General features: G+C 46.8%; 1 protein-coding gene across 2 annotated transcripts in view; it reads right to left on the bottom strand.

Annotated features, from left to right (window-relative positions):
- The window catches only part of FGF5 (fibroblast growth factor 5), a 34,697-nt gene extending 17,149 nt beyond the window's left edge, over positions 1-17,548 (bottom strand). For both annotated transcript variants that reach the window (XM_053256786.1, XM_053256788.1), the window contains exons 1-2: positions 17,041-17,548; positions 1,836-1,939 (exon numbers count right to left, since the gene is read on the bottom strand). In XM_053256786.1, coding sequence (XP_053112761.1) covers positions 1,836-1,939; positions 17,041-17,404 — 468 coding nt within the window. In that variant the 5' untranslated portion in view covers positions 17,405-17,548. The remainder of the gene's footprint in view (positions 1-1,835; positions 1,940-17,040) is intronic.
- Between the last annotated feature and the right edge of the window lie 4,501 nt (positions 17,549-22,049).

Here is a 22,049-nt window from a genome sequence, read left to right as displayed (position 1 = left end):
CCCAATAACGCACCGCTGGAGGCGACGGCGACACCTTGCCACATGGAAGTGCTTCCCCTTGTCTGTCACATAAGACAATGGTTGATTCACACAATGGCCCCGAGTGGGCGGGGAGGGCATGGTGGGGGAGGCTGCTTTCACCTTTCCTCCCCCCCACCCCATGACCAAGCAGGTCCTCTTCAGAGTGCCTCCGACATGCCCACGGGGCAGACCTGCTCTTTGCAGCTCCATGAAGCATGGAGCAGGGCGGAGGGACCTGGGGCTGGAAGTTCTTGTTCCAGCCTCCGGGCATCCCTTAATGCAATCTTGTGCAGCACACACATTATCTTGGGGATTCCCCTCTCAGATTGCCCCTGTCTCTGTGACTCCTTGGGCTGCCGGGTTTGTTAAAGGGGTTAGGTGGGCAGGGAGCAGAGAGATCCACGAGGATCCTGCTGCTTCTCACGACCAGCCTAACCCTGCCTAGGGCAGCCATAAGCAGTCATAAGCAAATAAAACCACATTTGCTTCCTCTAATAGAACCTTTTAGTTTCAAGAATAAGTTAAACTAGCTGAACCTGCACAGAGCATCTGTGCGGTAGTTCACTTCCTTTTTGGGGTTAGTTGGGAGAATTTGTTTGGCTGGTCATCCCACAGCTCTCTCACTCGCTCTGCCCCCCCCCCACACCGCCTCTCTCGCTTGCTCTGTCTCTCCCCCGCGGGCCTCTCTTGCTCGCTCGGTCTCTCCCCCGCGCGCCTCTCTCACTCGCGCTGTCTCTCTCCCCCCTCTGCGCCTCTCTCGCTCGCTCTGTCTCTCCCCCCACCGTGCCTCTCTCGCTCTGTCTCTCCCCCACGCGCCTGTCTCGCTCGCTCTGTCTCTCCCCCCGTGCCTCTCTTGCTCGCTCTGTCTCTCCCCCGCGGGCCTCTCTTGCTCGCTCGGTCTCTCCCCCGCGCACCTCTCTCGCTCGCGCTGTCTCTCTCCCCCCTCTGCGCCTCTCTCACTCGCTCTGTCTCTCCCCCCACCGTGCCTCTCTTGCTCGCTCTGTCTCTCCCCCCTGCGCCTCTCTCGCTCACTCTGTCTCCCCCCCACCTGCCTCTCTCGCTTGCTAGAGTCTGCAGCCACCACCCGTCGCCAGGCCAGGCCCGCAAGCGTGGAACGGCCAATTCTCATCCTCCTGGGTGTGCCAGCCAATCAGGCGCCTCTGCAGCCCAGCCAATCAGCTGGGCTGCCGGGACGCATTTTCCCCAGGCACACCTAGGAGAAATATATAGATAGATAGCTGGTGCCCCAAGCGGTTGCCCAGAATCACTTGCCCCTAAATCTAGCCCAACAGCTGAGCTACATTCAACATGGTGTATCAAACATTATCTAAGGCTAGGTATGAAGCCACCTAATGGCACAGCAGGGAAGTAACTTGCCTAGGGAGAAAGAGGCTGCCGGTTCAAATCCCCACTTGTATGTTCCCCAGACTGTGGGAAACACCTGACTCAGGCAGCAGCGATATAGGAAGATGCTGAAAGGCATCATCTCATACTGCACAGGAGGAGGCAATGATAAACCCCTCCTGTATTCTATCAAAGAAAACCACAGGGCTCTGTGGTCGCCTGGAGTCGGCTTGACACCGACTCAACAGCACAACTTTGCTTTTACTATTTAAGGTCAAAGGGAGGCACTCCATTCTCCGTCTTCTAGATTTTTTAAAAATAAAGAGACAGAACTGCAGCATGAAATCTCATAGGCAAAAGCCTATCCTTTTGGTGCATAGATGAAGTTGTGGCAATTTTTTAAAAAAGAGATCACAGAAACAATTTAACATATTCTGGAAATGCAGTTTTCTTTGTGTGTTTTTACTTACACTTGCATGGAGTTTTCCCTTTTTTGACATCGCTAAAAATTTGTTGCTGAAAACTCCTCGTATTCCTACAATCCCCTGAGACACAGCAAATATTTCCAAAATACCTAGGATGACAGAAATCCCAAAATAAATCACAATTCGTTTTTCACAGCACTGCAAAGAAAAAAAAAAGAGAGAAAGAAATCTTATGCATTGTCTTTCCAAAAAAAAAAAAGGAAAAGAGAAAGAAGAAGAAGAAATCCCTAGCTTTGTCATTTTAGGCTTAAGCAGTGATTTCATGGTTGATTGCTTCTTGCATGCTGCTTGGGTTATCTGAATATACATTTATTTATAGACACCCTGAGGTTTTAAAGGACATGACTGATGTGGGATGGAGAAGCGGAATGGAAGGACGGCTTCCACTGGGGTCACCCAGTTGCCCTCACTAGGGAAGTCTCCGCAGAGTCATTACGGAAGGGGAGAACAAGCAAGGCCAGCTTGTCCACTAGGCAGACCTCAGCGTTCAGCTAGGACACCAGTTCTTGGGGGTAGGCGGTCCATGATGCCTCCCTTTCCTTCTCCAAGCAACCACTGATATGTCTGGCTTGCCAGGAGTACTCATTCGCTCTCCTCCCTGGAGGGGGAAGGAGAGAAAGAGTGAGCAAATTTTGCTTTGCTCTCTCTGCTGTTCCAATCTCTTGCCCATCCAGTTGAATTAGCAGCCTGCATGGCTCAGGTTAAAGCTGGGGCGCCACACTTCTCACCAAGGTCAAAGGAGGAGTGCTGGTCTTGAGGCAGAAAGCGTGAATAGCCCCCTTTGCTAATGGGGCCGCTCTGGGAAGAGCACCTGCATGCTCCTATGCAGAAGGTTCCAAGTTCCCTCCCTGGCATCTCCAGAATGGGGCTGAAAGAGACTCCTGCCTGCAACTTTGGAGAAGCCGCTGCCAGTCTGTGTAGACAATACTGAGTTAGATGGACCAATGTTCTGACTCAGTATAAGGCAGCTTCCTATGCTCCTAGGGAATCAGGAAGGGCAGCTGCAACTGCGACCCGTTCCTTAGGTCCAATCCTGAAACCTGTGAGTTTAGCCCTGGAAACTGTTTCCAAAGGCTAGGCTTAACCCTGGAACATCAGGATAGCAATGCAGCTAAGAGGGAGAATGTGCAGAGTCCATCTCTCTTACCAGCGAACAGCCACAGCCAATCCATGTATCTGGGACCAGGGGCTGTGATGATTTGTCCATAAAGAGCCCTTTGTCATTTGAAGCTGCCTTATGCCAGAAGCCAGACCACGGGCCCATCTAGCTCAGTATTGTTTACACTGACTGGCAGCAGGTCTCCAGGGTTTCAGGTGAGTAATGTATTCCATAGCCCTACCTGGAGATGCTGCCAGGGACTAAAGCTGGGACCTTCTGCTTTCACAGAAAAAGTTGTCTTGCCATCGTTTTATATATCAGAAACTTGAAAAAGGAAGACAGAGACCTGACTGGCTGCAGTCTTTGAAAACGTTCTAGCCATTGGTTGCAGAGCCCTAAGTTCATCTTAAAAAAATAAAATAAATCTCACTGACATCCAGACTAATGAAGCACTGTTGTAGCAGTGCTGCATGCACACTATGGTATTGAGGGGTGGTTTTAGTTGATCTCAGCCACCTAATGGCACAGCAGGGAAATGACTTGATTAGCAAGCCAGAGGTTGCCAGTTCGAATACCCGAAGGTATGTTTTCCAGATTATGGGAAACACCTATATCAGGCAGCAGTGATATAGGAAGATGCTGAAAGGAATTGTCTCATACTGCAGGTGTGTGTGTGTGTGTGTGTGAGAGAGAGAGAGAGAGAGAGAGAGAGAGAGAGAGAGAGAGAGAGATGGCAGTGGTAAACCCCTCCAGTATTCTACCAAGGACAACCACAGGGCTCTGTGGTTGCCAGGCGTCAACATCGACTCAACAGCACACTTTAATTTTTAGTTGATCTCACCTTTCCTCTGAAGCCAACTGTGACACCTGTAAAACATGTCCCTGAAGGTCATGCAGTTCTCAGGGACATGTTCTCAGGATTCACAGAGGGCTTCAGAGGGAAAGGGAGATAGACAAAAACTGCCCTTTCTCCATAGCATATTAGCAGCATTGCTACAACAGTGCTTTGTTAGTCTGGATGTCAGCCACAAAGTTCTTTATTTTTATTGAAAAGAAAGCCACTTTCATACAAGGCTTATAAGAAATGGGCACACAAGCATATAATAATTTAAGCACATTAGGCAAGATACAGGGTCAGTATTTCAGTACAGCAGGGCAATTTAAAATTTAGATCAAAATAGCACAAGAACTTCCCAAGAAGATGGCTGCACTTCTGTGTTGCTATGAAATGTTCACAACCGTTCTCACTACTCAGGAGAGAATACTGAAGGTTCACAGGGCCTGTTCACAGAGATTGCTGTGGTTTGTTGGTAGGAAAAGATGCAGAGAAGCAAGGAGGCATTACAGCTGCAACAGTGGTCAACTATTAGAAGCTTTCTGTCCATGCTCCTGAACCTCATTTACCTTTCCATCATCTGTTGGAGTAAAGCAGGGATGACTTCAAGGGGGTAGGAAGGGGTCTTGGGCATCCCCCCCACAAAAAAATGTCCTGCTCCCTCATTTGCTTCCCCCATCCACCAACTGGAATTTTGCCACAAAGTCAGACAATACAGTCATAGTATATTATGGTCCTATCACTTGAATTCCTGTTCTTTAAAGAAGCCTAATTCACTTACTCCTCTATCCCAGAACAAGCTGCAGAAGTCAGTGCAGTCAAGTAGCCAGGAAATTCATTAATCACCTTAGTTACATTATTTTACCTCTATATAATATATAGCAACATTCCCCTAAGAAAGTTCTTTGCTCCCCCAGATGAGTTATTCTAGAGTCGCTTCTGGAGTAAAGTAATATGGAGCTCATTGCATCACCTTTGTTCACCTTCAACACAAAGCAAATCGGTTCCTATTTTACTCCTGCTTTTGATCATCTTCTGAGCCAGTGCAGCAATAGATGAGAGTAAAATGCATTCTCTTCAAAAGCAAATTGCTAAAGAACTGGGAGGCTGGACAAAGCAAGCACAGGCCCAGTTTCCCCGGGCCGGTTCAGATGATACTCCATAATGCCTTCCCTTCTTGGTCTAGATTTGGACACAGCCTCCTGCAAACCTGATCAATTCGTATATAGCCAGCTGGGATGGTTGGTACCATTTGGGGAGGCAAATGCTTATTGTGATTTTTGACCAAGTCCAGAACCCTAGAGTTGAAAAATAGATGATAGCATTGCAATACTTTCAGCTTTCAGTGTGTTGTGGTGCTTTTATTGTCCTGACCATTAGGCCTGCAGTGGCCAAATTTGCAATGGGGTGTGTGTGTGTGTTTTAAAGTTGCTTCATCAAGACCCCAACTAATATAAAATCTTATAGACGCTGGAGGAATTGAAGAGAAAATTGGTGGGCATGTCTTCCAAAGATTACTCCATGGAGAGAGAACAACAACTGGTGTATTGTTACCCTACCCCTAACCCTAACCCTAACATTTTCCTCAATGCAAAAATGACTGCAATTTTATCCTAATGGTTTGGAAGTAGGGATGAAGAAGGGGAAAGACACAGAGAATGCTGTAAGTGCAACAATGCACTTATTTTCTATCTCTAGTAGAGCCACCTATTGGTGCAGCAGGGAAATGACTTGATTATCAAGCCAGAGTATGCTGGTTCGAGAATCCCCACTGATATCTTTCCCAGACTATGGGAAACACCTATATCATGCAGAAAAGATATAGGAAGATGCTGAAAGACATCGTCTCATACTGCTTGGGAGATGGCAATGGTATACTCCTCCTGTTCTACCAAAGACAACCACAGGGCTCTGTGGTCGCCAGGAGTCAAAAACGACACATCAGCACACTTTACCTTTAGCGGGGTAGATGTCACCAAAAAACATATGTCCCCTGACATGGTACCAATGGCCAATGAACTAAATCCCTGACACTAAGCTGCTGCTACAGAAATGAAAGTGCTTAGATCATGATCTACTCTGGACACAGCGGCATGTGACTAAGTTAAATGATAAACATTTAGACACATCTAATGTGGATTTGCACAAGCTGGACAGAGCTAGGTTCTGCCCCTCCTGTTTCAGGCCTGGCACAGGCCTGCCAGCTCATTCCTCCATGGGAGATCAGATGCACAGGTGAATGATGCACACCTGTTCAGCCACCACTTAGCTTGATGCAAGTGTCTGAGGTGGTCAAGCACATATCCCCCATTCAAGGGCACAAGTTGCATCCATGAAAACAGAACCAAAGCTAGATCAGGGCCTTTGCATCCAAGTTATACCAATCCCTGTCATCATTTTGCAAAGCTGTGTCTTGAGAGATCCCCCCAGTCGGCCCTCCTTGGTATGGCTGAATGGTGGGTGCATGGACCATAAGCAGTCATGAGGAAAGAGGCCACTCTAGGGTTGTTAACTCTGACTCAAGAGTTCTCAGCCTTGGGTTCCCAAATGATGCTGGACTACAACTCCTATCATCCCCAGCCACTCGATAATCCATCAGTGGACCCAAGGCTGAGAACTTCTGCTCTGACAAGCTATTCCTGGAGATTCCCTCCCACCTAATATTTTTTCCACTGTGTTTCACTATATCAAGCCATTTCAATCTCCAGGATTGCTGGAGTCAGCTGAAGACCCCAGGCCAATCCTGCGGGGCTGGCAACCCTAGGTCCATCTCTGCCTTTCATAATTTGTATGATAGGAGGCTGATTTGGGCAATACTTTGTCTACTAACCTTAGAATATGTGACAAGGACATGTGTGCCCCATGAATGTGCATGTCCTTCCCCACACTCTGCCTACGTGCAAGGATGCCTTTCCTCCATCATGGTGGTGGGGGCAGTTTGTCTGAACCACCCTCTTGCATCTGCTAAAAACACTAATTTATACCAGCATGCACAGAGCAGCAGTTCAGATGAACAGCCCCCACTCAATTTGGAAAAGCACCCCAGCATGATGGAAAGAGGGAAGGACTTTGGGGATGGGGCTGTGACTCAGTGCAGAGCATCTGCTTTGCATGCAGAGCTCCCAGATTCAATCCCTGGCAGCATCTCCAGGAGGCTTTACAGACAGGGCTTCTGCCCTGAATCTCCTTCAGAAGAGAGTGTGTGCGTTCACACACCAGCCAAACTTACCCCAAAGTCTCTTCGGGAGCCTTGGATCCACTCTACACACAAACTGGGCTTTGTGATGCGAATTCTAGCTTATCTCAACATATGTCTGGGTTTTTAAAATGTGGGTTTTAAGCTACTTTTTCTGAAAATGTCAGAGCAAATATTAATAATAATAACAACAACAACAATTCGATTTCTAGACTGCCCTTTCAAAAATGGCTCAGGGCAGTTTACACAGAGAAATAATAAATAAATAAGATGGATCCCTGTCCCCAAAGGGCTCACATTCTAAAAAGAAACACAAGATAGACACCAGCAACAGCTACTGGAGGGATGCTGGGCTGGGGGTGGATAGGGCCAGTTACTCTCCCCCTGCTAAAGAAAGAGAATTACCACGGTAAAAGGTGCCTCTTTGCCCAGGTAGCAGGGGACAGGGATAGGGAATAGGGAGAGGCACTGATGTAGAATAGGGAGCAGCACTGACTTAGAATCATTAGCATGATAAGAAGGATACTCTCTTTACAAATGCAGATCTCTCTCTGCGGGGAGCTCTTTCTCCCCCATCTCCCATTGGCTAGAAGGAAAACACTGACACCTGCCATGTGAACTTGTTTCAAAAGAAAACGGACAGCAAAGGGGAGGGACTGCTTCCCTCAGTGCTGCGAGTGTAATTTGGAGTGGCTTCGCTCAACATTTACCCCAAAGCCTGAAGCCAAGTGAGAATAACTCCTGTGGCCAGGGGCGTAACTAGGTTGGAGTGAGCCCTGAGACAAGATTCTTAAATGCCCCCCCCCCGTCACCGCTTACCTCTCCTTCCTCTGGCCCGATGTCTCTGCTAACTATCCCAACTAGTTGCAAGGTATAGATAACACCTTGGGGAGAGCCTCTGAGGGGCCCCTCCAAGGGTGGACTCGCGGAGACAAACAACAAGGAAATAGCGCCAGAACAAGGAGGAGAATGTTTTTTAATGACTTCAAAAGGAAGATCGGGTGGGGGAGAGCCTCTGAGGGCCCCCCCCAAGGCAGGGGCCCCCAAGACAACTGCATCCCCCTGCCTAATTGTAGTTACGCCCCTGCCTGTGGCACAGCAGGGAAATACTTGACAAACAAGCAGAAGGTTGTCGGTTTGAATCCCCACTGGTATGTTTCCCAGACTATGGGGAACACCTATATCAGGCAGCTGTGATGTAGGAAGATGCTGAAAGGCATCATCTCATACTACATGGGAGATGGCAATGGTAAACCCCTCCTGTATTCTACCAAAGACAACCACAGGGCTCTGCGGTTGCTAGGAGTCTGTGGACACTGACTCAACGGCACACTTTACCTTTAGGGCTGGGGAAACTCTTATCTAGCAGTACTGATAACATAGTAGGGATTGGTGTTGATGCCAGCATTGTCAGTTGCATCCAATGTACCTGCAAGGGTTCAGCTCCCTACTGGGTGATGTATGCAGTTGTCTGTCTTATGTCATGATGGAGCCATAGCTCAATAGCAGAGCATCTGCTTTGCATGCAGAAGGTCCCAGGTTCAATCCCTGGGAGAGAGACTTCTGACTGAAACCTTGGAGAGCCACGGCCAGTCAATGTAGACAATACCGAGCTAGATGGATCACATCTAGGCTCTGACTCGTTATTCCTGCGTTCCATGGCGCACGCACATCCTTATCACATGTGCTGTGGGCTGGTGGACAAAGTATAGTCCGCACAGACCCAGGGATGCTCTTCCTCCCGTTCTGGTTTTATCCTACCTCTCATTTCTTTTGGCAATTTGCTTTTGAAGAGAAGGCATTTTGCTCTCATCTTTTGCTGCACTGGCTCCGAGGGCTATCAAAAGTAGGAGAAAAATAGGAGCAGATTTACTTTGTGTGGAAGGTGAATAAAGGTGATTCACAAACTGTGCAAGGAGCAGCTCTTCTTAAAAAGAGAACGCGAGCAGCAGGGGCTATTTTTACATAGCTGTGTTGCCTTTCCGATCACCCCTGCAGTGCCATGAAACTACGGAAGGAACAATCTAACTGCTAGTTATCATGAAGTCATCATCATATGCGAGAGGATAGGCGGTGGCAAAAGAAAGCGGCAGAGATGGATAAAGGGTGTTATTACAAGATGTGGGAAGTTCTGAAGCCAAACCAGGTATAACATGTTCTTTCTCATCTGTCTCTGCCACCTATAAAGGCCCACTAGATGCTGCACTTACTGAGTCACTGGGGCATCTGTGCTTGATTTCTCAAATATAAACAGGAGTTGCACATGGCTGCAGTCCAGATTGGGACCACAGCATAGAGGAGGGTACTTTAACTTTTTGCCCCCATGGTTTCAATCCAGACCACCCCTGCCTCACAGCTCTTATTTGTCCTGGAAGAAAAGGTCAAATAGCAGCCACAGGGAACTCTCTTATCCTGCTCCAGGCTGAGCCACTGTCTCCTGCAAGGCAGAGGTCAGGAATGTACCAAACCTTGGATAGAAGAATAGATCAGGATGTTGGCCAGAGCTAATCATGAAATACAGGAGCTAGAGGCTGAAACACAGAGGGAATGTTGCTCCAGCAGCTTCCTTAAGCAGATTATAGCAATAGCACTTACATTTATATACCGCTTTATAGCCGGAGCTCTCTAAGCGGTTTACAATGATTTAGCATATTGCCCCCAACATTCTGGGTACTCATTTTACTGACCTTGGAAGGATGGAAGGCTGAGTCAACCTTGAGCCCCTGGTCAGGATTGAACTTGTAACCTTCTGGTTACAGGGCGGCAGTTTTACCACTGCGCCACCGGGGCACCATTATTTATTTAGCACTGCGCCACCAGGGCCACCATTATTTATTACTACTACTACTACTACTGCTACTACTACTATTGTATACACAGTCAGACAGTTGTTATTGACTGGTATGTTTTATCCAGACATCGAGTCCTTCCCAAGGACCTGGGATGGCTGAATTTTATTGTCAATGTTGTTGCTGTTGTTATAGATATCGTTGCAGAATATAGGCTGTTCCGAGTAAAGTTGTATTATTATTATTACAACATTTATATCCCGCTCTTCCTCCAAGAAGCCCAGAGCTGTGTACTACATACTTAAGTTTCTCTTTCACAACAACCCTGTGAAGTAGGCTAGGCTGAGAGAGAAGTGACTGGCCCAGAGTCACCCAGAAAGTATCATGGCTGAATGGAGATTTGAACTCGGGTCTCCCCAGTCCTAGTCCAGCACTCAGATGGCTGATAGTCTGCTGCCTAGGTAGGGTGACTTGGCTCAACTCCTTCAGTGAGGAAACTCAGGTTCTTAAGGAGTCTCCTTATGGCTTTGCCCAACTTTGCAGATGTTTGCTCTGGCAGCTTTGGGGACCTTCCACTATAAGCCGGTAGGTCCTCAGAGGACTCCTCCAAATTGGAGGATGACAACAAGGCTGTCTCTTTGGGTCTCACTGAGGGTAGAAGGGTGTGGGAGGTCCTAGAAGCAAGGGTCACAGACGCCTTAGGGAGGAGAGCTGGTCTTGTGGTAGTGATCATGAATTGTCCCCTATGCTAAGCAGGGCCTGCCTTGGTTTGCATTGGGATGGGAGACTACATGTGAGCACAGTCTGCCGTAAGATATTAGGAGATGGGGTTCGGTGGTGGAACATCTGCTTTGCATTAAGCAACAGATGCACCTCCTGTGAAAACAGTACAAAGTGAGGGCAAAACAATAAGGTACATGACACTAAGAAACCTCCAACAGAGGTGAAGTAACTGAGGAGCTAAGGCGCACAGCTCCAGATCAGGGTTAGCTCTTAACCTCTCCGAGGGAAGAGCAGGGAAACAACCAATAGTTCTCATGGCTGTGGGTCTTCCAGTCTTCTCCCTTCAAGAAGACATGCAGAAGGTCCCAGGTTCAATCCCTGGCAGCATCTCTAGGTAGGACTGGGAGAGACTCCTGCCTGAAACCTTGGAGAACCGCTGGCAGTCAGTGTAGACAATACTGAGCTGGATGGACCAATAGTCTGACTCAGTATAAGGCAGTTTCGTAGGTCCCTACCTATGCCTCCCACTCTTGTCTCTTCCCTTGGACTTTCTGCCTATTCTTTACTGGGGGGTGGGTTCCAGGGTCTGGGATCATGACCCCATCAGAATGGAGACCAAGGAATGTCACGTCATAGTCTCTCTTCCATGACCTGGTTTGCCTCACTTCCACCCCATGGGTTGAAGTGGGTCGAAGCAGGCCAAAACCCTATAGGCCCCCGCAATGATACACAATCTTAATGCAAAGCCAAAATAATAAATATAAAGGAGACAATAGCTTGCTTTTTCCATTCATCATCATTATTATTATTTTGGACCAATGTATGCTGGCATTCGTGAACGATGGCTTTTGCTTGGGCCTTGTTATTTTTTACCGTTAATTTTCACTGTGCAAATATTTATGGATACTGTAAAGAAATGAGCAGAGAAAATAAAAAGAGAGATTTGACATCAAACAGCTGGAGGCAGATGGATAATTCACGCTAGGCACCCGAGGAGAGGAGAACAATGCAGTGAAATGAAAGAAGCCTAGAAAAGCGGGGTGAATAGCAGTAAATTGCTGACACAATACGCTTCTTCAGCAGGAAACGGCTCAGCAGTGGCGCACATGTTCTAGTTCTGGCTGTGTAAATAAAAGGCTTGGTTAAACAGCATCAATACCTGTGGGATGGACAAAGATGCTTCTGTGGAAAGAAGAAAAGCTGTCTAGCCTGCTACCCCAACAGCCAATTATTCTGGGAATAATTCCACTGCAGCTTTAGGACTGGAGCGTTCCTAAAGTTCATCTAGTCCAACCCTCTGCTCTGATATCTTCAGGGTTTCAGGTGGGTCTTTCCCAGCACTACCTATAGGTGCCAGGGATTGAACTAAGGACCTTCTGCATGCAAAGCAGATGCTCTACCACTGGGCTACAAACCTTTAAACATTTGGGGACCAAAATTTGAGAAACCATGCCCTATGCCCCATGCCCTATGTCATTTCCCCCATAAGACAGACAGACAGACAGACAGACAGACAGACAGACAGACACACACACACACACACACACACACACACAGAGGAACATAGGAAGCTGCCATATACTGAGTCAGACCATAGGTCCATCTCACTCAGTATTGTCTACACAGACTGGCAGCAGCTTCTCCAAGGTTACAGGCAGGAATCTCTCTCAGCCCTATCTTGGAAATACCAGGGAAGGAACTTGGAGTCTAGATGCTCTTCCCAGAGTGGCTCCATCCCCTAAGGGGAATATCTTACAGCATTCACACTTCTAGTCTCCCTTTCATATGCAACCAGGGCAAATCCTGCTTAGCTTAAGGGGACAAGTCATGCTTGCTACCACAAGACCAGCTCTCACACACCACAGAGAGAGAGAGAGAGAGAGAGAGAGAGAGAGAGAGAGAGAGAGAGAGAGAGAAGGCCCTCGTTACTCGGACTTGTGGATCATGGTTTTGCCTATCTGTGGTTGGGTCTTAGAGGTCCAGTTTCTTTATCCGGGGGTAGAAAAACAGGTGAGATTCGCCTATCTGGCGTTCTTGAGTGGCTGGAAAGAACTTCCGGTGTTATTTTCAGCTGCCATTTTGAAGTATGGAACCATTTCGTGGCTCTTTTGTAAAAAATAATAATAATAATAATTCCTGTGAATATTCACAAAAATTCATAAAAATTTGGAGGGTTTGGGTTTGGGGTGGGGCTTGCAGGAGAGCAAAGTATTGTGCTTTAATCCTCTTATTTCTGCTTTTGGGGCCTTTATTTTGTAGCTTAAAGAATGTAACCCCTGGATTCCCATGGGGGGAAGTTTCTTTATTCGCTGTTTCCATTCTCGTAGTTTCAGGTGAGAATGTAATAAAGAGGGCCTCCTGTAGGAAAAAGCATAAAGTACAAGGGCGGGTATGTCATTCAGTAACATGGCGCAACCTGCAGCAGGGGTAATGTGGAAAACAGCAAGGGAAAGGGATTAACCCTCTCTGCCTGTGCTACATCCCAATCTGGATCAAGGCCCCCATGGTTGCTCTTTGAAAAAAGTGTAAAGAGACAGAGAGGCATTTATGCATCTCCATGATCACGTCTACCTTGGCCCCAGGGAAAAGAGCTGAAGTCCAAAAAAGCTGAAGTCCAAAGAGTAGCAGCCCTAAGTATCCTGGCATGTAAGATGAGGCACCAAATGCTGCCATGCCCCATGACCCTGGTGGGGTCCAGCCCGCTTTTAAAATGGATCCTTGCAAGCTTTGAAAGTGGCACATTGGGAAGGGACGAGGGAAGGTTGCCGGCAGCTTCCTCTTCTCTCCCTATACTTCTTGCAGGCTATACAATGAGTGTGAGGAGAAGTGCTCCTTGCCAAGCTTGTAAGGGTCAGATCGGTCTCGAAGAGCTGCCCCGATGGTGAGGATCTTGCCAGCCTGCTGGAGCCTGAATCACCTACCCCCTGAGACAACCATGTCACCACACCACATGAAAGGACCACCGCTCGTTGGAAAGGTTCTTAGCAGGCAATGGCACTGGATTAGCTTTCTAGCGTCACCCTATCATATAGTGGTAACTGTATATCAGGTGACTTGTTTGTAAATTTGTAATGATCCTGTTGTATCAATGAGGTGTTGTATGTCGATTTTTAATTTTTAAAATCCTTATCCAAAAAACACCCAGTCCTTGTCTTATCCCTAGGATCATAAGAATCCTGCACTGTGGTGACAGTATCCCAGTTGAATCTCTCTCCACCTTTAATAGATCTGAGTCCAATTCAGACATTATGCTGAATGAGTGTTCACAAGTCTGTATGCTCAGACATGTGTTTGTGTGAATGACTGTACCTTTGCTCATTTTAAAAGTGAACCTGGATACAGGCCCTTCAAATGCATGGTACAGGTAGGAAGCGTACTTCTCTACCTGTGTTCAGCATAACATGTGAATGACTGTACCTGTATATACTGTACACTCATTGTACAAGTGTTGAACATAACATGTGAATGAGCCTTTGGTGATGCAGGAAATATGGAAGCAGTGTCCCCCCGCTCACACACCTCTACCAGAGTATCAATTTGAGTCCCATGGCATCGAACTATTGGTTACAGAAATCACTACTAAAGCCAGCATAGCTGCACTTAAGCTTTTCCTGACAAGGTTATACATAAAAGTTATTTAAAGAATAGAGACCCTTTCTCCAAGACCTTTATACTCAGAGTCATAGCCACAGAGCCTGTAGCTTCTAAGAGATTCTGGGCTCCTTACCTTAATGTTCAGCTTTCACTTTTTAAGAATTAAGTCTCACCTGCTTACAGAAATAGAAGGAAAAGTGGAAAGGGCGGCATGTTACCCCATTGATGGACTTTCTAAGCACATTTCTTCCACCAGCTTCCAGAGGGATGTAGTTCTATCTCACTCAGTATGGTCATCACTAACTGGCAGAGGCTCTCCAAGGTTTTAAACAGGGTGTTTCCCAGCCCTGTTGGAAATGTCAGAAATTGAACTTGAGACCTCCTTCATGCAAAGCACGTGCCCTATCACTGAGTGGTGTCTCCGTTTCCTTCTCCCACGATGACCCTCATGTTTGGAAGTTTCTCCCAGGCTATCTATGTGGTACCACCTCATTATTCTATCCAACTTGTAGCTCAAAATCCAGTTCCTGGTGAGGCCTCGTATAGAGCCAGTGAAGGATATATGATGCCATTTGACTGCACTCATTTCTTGTCATCCTGCTTCTCCCATCACCTCTCACAGTTGTAAGCTCCTTGGGGGCAGTGACCTATCTTATGCTTATGTTACCTCTTCAATTTATTATTATTATTATTAATAATAATAATAATACTGGCACAGAAACAACAATAAATATTTAGATACCGCTTTTCAACAAAAAGTTCTCAAAGTGGTTTGTATGGGGCGGGGGGAGGAAAATATGGTTCCCTGTCCCCAAAGGGCTCACAGTCTAAAAAGCAACACAGGGTAGGCACCAAGAACAACCACTGCAAAGACACTGTGCTGGGGCAGGATAAGGCCAGTTTCTCTGCCCCTGCTAAATATAAGAGAGTCACCACTTTTAAAATTAAAAAGTGGCTCTTTACCCAGTTAAGTACAGGTCAATGTGCTTAAGATAACAATGAAGCAAATTGGACTAATCTACTGGCTTAAACTCACTTCTCAGCCTTGAGTAACTCATGACTCGGCTGGACAAAGGAGATCAATTTGGTGCATGACACACAAGTGAGATGCAGGTATTGTTTTTTGTGAGGTAACAGACCTGTGTGTTGGCTGTACCATTTCAGTCTGCAGGTGGAGGCTCACGTGACTGAATGTTTCTCTTTATTAAAGAAGATCCCTTGTGCATGGAAAATTACAAGGGTTGCTACCTAACCTCTTCCCTAACATGCTAGTTTTCTGTGTGCGAGGACTTTTTTGCACAGAGCAACATTTTGTGATGACAGCTGCCAGCTGCAGACTGAAGTGGGTATAAAAAGTTGTGTGCCAGAATTGCAACTAGGCCTAAGACAACTGTGCTAGAAGTCAGAACTGAAATGAAACTCAGTGAAAATCTGAAATTCCACATTCCAGAATCTGAACTGGACTTTTAGATTTTGAAGCAAGGTAAAAGGATGCCATTTTTGCATGCCTCCCCACATAAGGTACTTTTCGCAAGTAAAATTCTAGCCCAGTCCTTCTCTTGGCATGCTAATTTTTTATTTGAAGAAGGCAGTATTCCCCCTGTCCCTCCTGCCTCACCAATACAGGGAGCACTGAAAAATACAACCATCTACTTGCAGATGCAGTCGTCTGAAGTGGCACATCCTACTCTGCCACCTCAGCAAACTACCACTTTATTTCCACCTGCTGCATATTTAGGCAAGACCTAAAAGAACATCATCCAAGAAAGGTGTGCACACAGGTGATTCTGCTGGTTATATAAACTCTCCCTTGCTCATGTTCTTTCGGGCATGCTGTACTATTGCAGGTATCAAGCACTCACTTATTTGCATTTGGAATGTTCCACTAGGTTTCAACAACAGTTCCTATTGGTCAAACATTATGGACAATATTTACATATTCTTGTACTCAAATGGCATGCATTTTACTTTTGAATCACATGCAGCCCAGTTTCATGCATGGATACTTGTGGCCCATTCAGTTCAGCAGGACTTAAGTCAGTGTGCATAAAAACAGCAGTTTTAATCTGGAGTATACATGGGGTAGGAAGGGTTGGTGAGTGAATGCAGAAGGGACTCCAAGGCAACAAAGACAGAAGGCATCATTTGTAGAAAGCCCAGGCTGTTTCAAATTATTGCATTTTTAAAAAATTATTATTCCTAAAGTTTTCTCTAGCACTTTTCAGTGTACTAAATGCTACAGATCAGGGATTCTCAAATCTTTCCAAATCTGAAAAATGTGATCATGCCATGGGATGATGGGAGTTGTAGTCCAACAACATCTGAGGACCTAAGCTTGAGAACCCCTGTTACAGTTCTCCCTCTTCCCTGCTGCCCTACTTGATTGTTGTCCTGGACCATTCCACTGGTGCAGCGTAACCTCCATTCCCAACTTTTGCAAACCCGGGTATTAACACATATGGAGAGATGTTCTAAAGCTAAGCAGTTCTGCCTTGCTTCTCTGCATTCCCCCAACACAGACCTTTTTCTTGTTCCGTCCAGATTGTACTAACATCCGATTTCCATTCCACCGTGGATGCAACCCACTGGAATCAGTGACAATATTTCTTTCTTGGAGCGGATGCAAAGACTTCCTTGAGTGAATGAAAGTCAAGCACTTCACCTTAACCAGGCGGACTCGTTTATTGATTGTGTGGAGTTCCTAACCCGCCTGTCCCGAAGGAATGGGGGCAGGTAGGCACATTAAAAGTCACACTCCTTTTTTAAAAAAAGAGGGGGCGGGCGAGAGCGAAATATAACGTTAACTAAGGAGCACGTTTAAAGCACGCGCACTAAGTAAAGTCCTTGTTTTGTTTTGTTTTGAAACACCCTCAATTGTGCAATTGGATAAATGTCCCCGGGCGGCCCCAACTCCCTCCCTAAGCAAGGGGTAGCGAGTAGCAAAACGCACTTACTTAAGAGACTGGCTTGGTGGGAGCCATTGACTTTCCCATCGGGGTGGATTTGGAGATGGAATCCGATGCCTACCCTGCAGTAGAGGCTGCCGGTTCTGCGCCCGGAGGGGCTCCACTGAAAACTACTCCTTTCGGAGCCGCTGCCTTGAGCTCCCGAAGAGGGGGAAAAATAAGAGGAAGGTGCTGAAGAAGAGGAGGAGGTGTTCTTCCTTCCGAAGCTGCTGCCGCCGCCGCCGCTGTTGTCTTGGGGAGGGCGAGCCGCGTCTCCAAGTTGCGCTCTGGGGGGCAGCGTCTCCTTGTGCGCCAAAGCGAGGAGGCTCAGGTAGCTGAAGAAGACGAGGCAGAGGAAGAAGGACAAGCTCATTCTTCCAGCAGGAGGGACGCGCAGGGCATTTTGCGGAGCAGGCGGCGGCGGCGGCTGCTACGGTGGCTGCTGCACCTTTGGGGCGGCCGGGCGTGCGCTCCGCCGGGCTGGGAAGGCATAGTCGGCCCGCTGGAGGGAGAGCGCGATCCGAGAGCGCGGCGCTGGCACGGAGATATTTATAACCCGGGTGATCTCACAGCTCTCCCTACATGCCTGGAGTCTAAAGGAGGCTCGCTTCGCCAGCCCTCCCGAGCCTGGGGGGCGCCTCGCAGGACCCCCGGCGGGAGGAGGGGGGGGAAGGAAGGCGAGGAGGGCGGAGAGGCGAGGGTCACCCCTGGCCACGCTGAAGAGGCGCAGAGCGCACCAGGGACACGCGGGCGGCCTTAGGCACCGGCAGCGCTTTTACGCACCAGCGGGTTGATGCCTCCCCAGCCAAGGCTCACGGGCTGCGAATAATTCATAAAGGGAGACAGGCAAAGTGGGCTCCCCGGGGAGAGGGGGCGGAGGAGAAGTGCAAGAAAGGGGGCTCTCCTCTCTTCTCTCTCAAAGGAACATGTCGTTTCCCCATGTTTCGAAAGCGATTGGACTGCGACTGATTCAAAAGGTCGCCAACCGGATCCGCTACCCGCTTAGACCAAAACAACTCGACTTAAAGCGATAGGGTCCTTCGGAATTCCTTGCCACGTTGCTTTTTAGCTGCTTCCCTCCTAAACACGAAGCAACCTTATGTTTGTTTAGCTGTGCTGTACTCAGCAAGCAACAACTCCATTTTTCTCCTTTCCCTCCCTGACTCCACCCCTCCACACTCTCTACAGGATCCCCACCACAGAGACAAACTTCTGATTAACAAAGCATAAAATACTGCTAGATAGAATACAGCAGCAGACGTGATGTGGCAATGGCTATTAGCTTAGGTGGCTTTAAAGGGGGGTTGGACAAATCCATGGTCTATACACGGCTATTCGTCATGATGGCTTAATTGAGCCTCCGTGTTCCGAAGCAGTATATCTCTGAATACGAGGTGATGGCACAAGCAACAGCGGAAGGGCGTTGCATTCGTGCCCTGCTTGTAGGAAGCTGGCTCCTTGAAACAATCCTGGTCCGACGACCCAGCAGGCGATCGGATTGTTTATGCTGGTATTGGACCGGGGGTTGTAGGCTGGCTGAAGATTGCAAAAGGGCAGTGTGTGTCGGAGCTGCTACTACATCTGGCTGAACTGAGCAGTGAATCGACTGGCAAAAAAAGAAAAAAGAGGCGGTGGTGTCACTGGGGATGGCTGCTCTCCCAGGGAGAGAAGAGCTGGTCTTGTGGTAGCAAGCATGACTTGTTCCCTTTGCTAAGCAGGGTCCGTCCTGGTTGTATATAGATGGGAGACTAGAAGTGTGAGTGCACTGCAAGATGTTCCCCTCAGGGGATGGAGCCGCTCTGGGAAGAGCAGAAAAAAGTTCCAAGTTCCCTCCCTGGCTTCTCCAAGATAGGACTGAGAGAGAGTCTTGCCTGCAACCTTGAGAAGCCGCTGCCAATCCGTGAAGACAATACTGAGCTAGATACACCAATGGTCTGACTCAGTATATGGCCGCTTCCTATGTGCCTATGCCCGGAGAGCACTGGAAAGACTTCTTTTACTTTTCCAATCAGGAAAATGCTGAAAGGGCGAATGCAGGTAGAAAGTAATTTCAGGACTGGAAAAAGTCCCATCAAAGGAAAATAGATCCTGCAGAGCAAAACGGCATCTAAAAGTGGCATTTCTCATGTATCTAGCTGGTGAAGAGCAATGAGCCCTATCCACCCCTAGCACAGCATCTCTCTAGTGGCTGTTGCTGGTGCCCACCTTCATTTCAGACAATGAGCCCTTTGGGGACAGGGAACCATCATTATCTTTCCTCTATTTTTTTAATGTAAATCCTGCTAACTTGGCAAAGAGGCACCTTTTAATGTGGTGATTCTCTTTTATTTAGCAGCGGGAGAGTAACTGGCCCTATCCACCTCCAACACAGTACCTCCACTGACTGTTGCTGGTGTCTGTCTTATGTTTCTTTTTAGATTGTGAGCCCTTTGGGGACAGGGAGCCATCTTATGTATTATTTCTGTGTGTAAACTGCCCTGAGCCATTTTTGAAAGGACAGTATAGAAACTGACTGACTGACTGACTGACTGAATCATTTTGAGAACTTCTGTTGAAAAGTGATGTATAAATATTTATAGTGCTTTATGATAGAGCAAGGGTTCCCAGCCTTGTGGTCCCAGAGATCCCCAAAAGCCATTGTGGCTGGGGATGATGGAAGTTGTAGTCCAACAACATCTGGAGAGTCGAGACCCAAGAATGGTAACCACTGTGGTAGACCAATCCATAAACCAATTAAAACTGGGATCAGTGATGCATGTTGTCTCACTGGCAGCCTGATGCATGTAGAACATATATACACATCTAACTATATACGTCTAACCAAAATAAATCCTGCTGAACTCTACAGTATTTTCTCCAATTGTGCAAAATATGGTAGTTCTAAAGGGGGGGGAACTCATGATCTATTTAGGAAGAAGCTCCACAGATTTCAACAGACATTACTTCAAAACAGTAGTTCCATTAATTTAGAGGCATCAGAGCACAAACTTCCCTGGAAGGCATGATCTCTGTCCTGGAAACCCCATCTCTTAATCCCAAATCTGCAGAGGCTGATAGTATTTATTCATTTGAGAAATGCCACTCTGTACATGCTCTGATGTCTGCTTGCCTTTATTATCATCACTTCATACGTGAAGGAACAACACAACAAAATAGGATCTGGGGCCTGGACCACATGGAACTTGCTCAATGGAAACCTATCCTTGTTTACTTGGAAGTAAGATGAGCTGATAAACAAACAGGCCCTCTAAACACAGATATATGTTAGGAACATAGGAAACTGCCATATACTGAGTCAGACCCTTGGTCTATCTAGCTCAGTACTGTCTTCACAGACTGGCAGCGGCTTCTCCAAGGTTGCTGGTGGGAATCTCTCTCAGCCCTATCTTGGAGATGCCAGGGAAGGAACTTGGAACCTTCTGCTCTTCCCAGAGCGGCTCCATCCCCTGAAGTGAATATCTTACAGTGCTCACACTTTTAGTCTCTCTTTCATATGCAACCAGGATGGAACCTGCTTAGCAAATGGGACAAGTTATGCTTGCTACCACAAGACCAGCTCTCCTCCCTTCTATGACTTTAAATTTGATAACACATTTATATTTAGGATGAAAACTATCTGGAATCTCAAATCTGTATTCTTACTACAGAAAAAAGTAGGTAACATGTGGTCTAAAAGTACTCTGGGTAAAACCTGTATACATTCAGAACAAGCAGATACAAAAACAATACACAATATACATTTTCCAAGGTAATCCCCCCGCCCACCCATCAAATATATGTAGAGAGATCTGTAAACATATGAAGTAAATTAGAAAGTCCAAAAAGGGTGTTCCACTGGGAGTACTAAGTTTCAAGGAAGTTGTTAAGCTACTGTATCCATAGGGTAGAATGAATTGTTCTGCATATCCCCTGTACTCTTGAGGTATGGCAGGGTACAAGGAGGTACTTGATCAATTTGATGTCCTATGCCAAAAGTGTTCCAACCATTGCAGTCTTCATCAGTGGCATAAATAGTGAATCATACTCGTTATGTTCTCATGTGCTAATTTAAAAATTCTGCATTTGGGTCTACTTCAAACCTGATTTGTAGCTGTGAATCTCCTCTCTCAGTGGATTGCATCTTAAAATTACAAATTTGAGATTTGTTACATGCATGTTGACTTAAGTGACTATGGATCAAGCTGTGCTAGGAACATCGCCATTTAAAAAAAACAACCAACTTGAATTTAACAAGGTGATGTAAACTCTGGAATGGAACAGATTAAAACTGGCCCTTTATAAATAAAATACAAAGGAGGCAGAAAACAGTGGGATGTGTTAGATACACCGATACAAATATTTTAGAACCCGAACCCAACTAATATTATATTTTTTATTAACCCCTTTCAAATAATAACCTGTCCAGAACAGAACTTTTGGAAATAATGATTGTACAAGAAACAATAGAAAATGTTAGAGACACATAAGAACACTGGTTGATATCCAATGATTTATTTATTTATGTATTTATTTGATTTATATACTGCCCTCCCAAAAATGGCTCAGTTACTCAATAGTTACTCAGTAAGTTAAGAACATAAGAACAGCCCTGCTGGATCAGGCCCAAGAATGCCCATCTAGTCCAGCATCCTGTTTCACACAGTGGCCCACCAGATGCCGTTGGAAGCCACAGGCAGGAGTTGAGGGCATGCCCTCTCTCCTGCTGTTACTCCCCTACAACTGGTACTCCTTTGAGGCTGGAGATGGCCTATAGCCCTTTGACTTATAGCCCTCGATAGACCTCTTCTCCATGAAGTTATCCAAACCCCTATTAAAGCCATACAGGTTGTTGGCTGTCACCACATCTTGTGGCAAAGAATTCCAAAAGTTGATTATGCATTGTATGAAAAAATACCTCTGTTTTCTGGTCCGAAATTTTCTGGCAATCAATTTCATGGGATGACCCCTGGTTCTAGTGTTATGTGAGAGGGAGAAGAATTTCTCTCTATCCACTTTCTCCACACCATGCATGATTTTAT

This window comes from Hemicordylus capensis, chromosome 5, assembly GCF_027244095.1.
Source record: "Hemicordylus capensis ecotype Gifberg chromosome 5, rHemCap1.1.pri, whole genome shotgun sequence".
Lineage (NCBI taxonomy): Eukaryota > Metazoa > Chordata > Lepidosauria > Squamata > Cordylidae > Hemicordylus > Hemicordylus capensis.
Note: the sequence above shows the minus strand (reverse complement) of the source record. Positions and strands in the feature narration are given on the sequence as shown.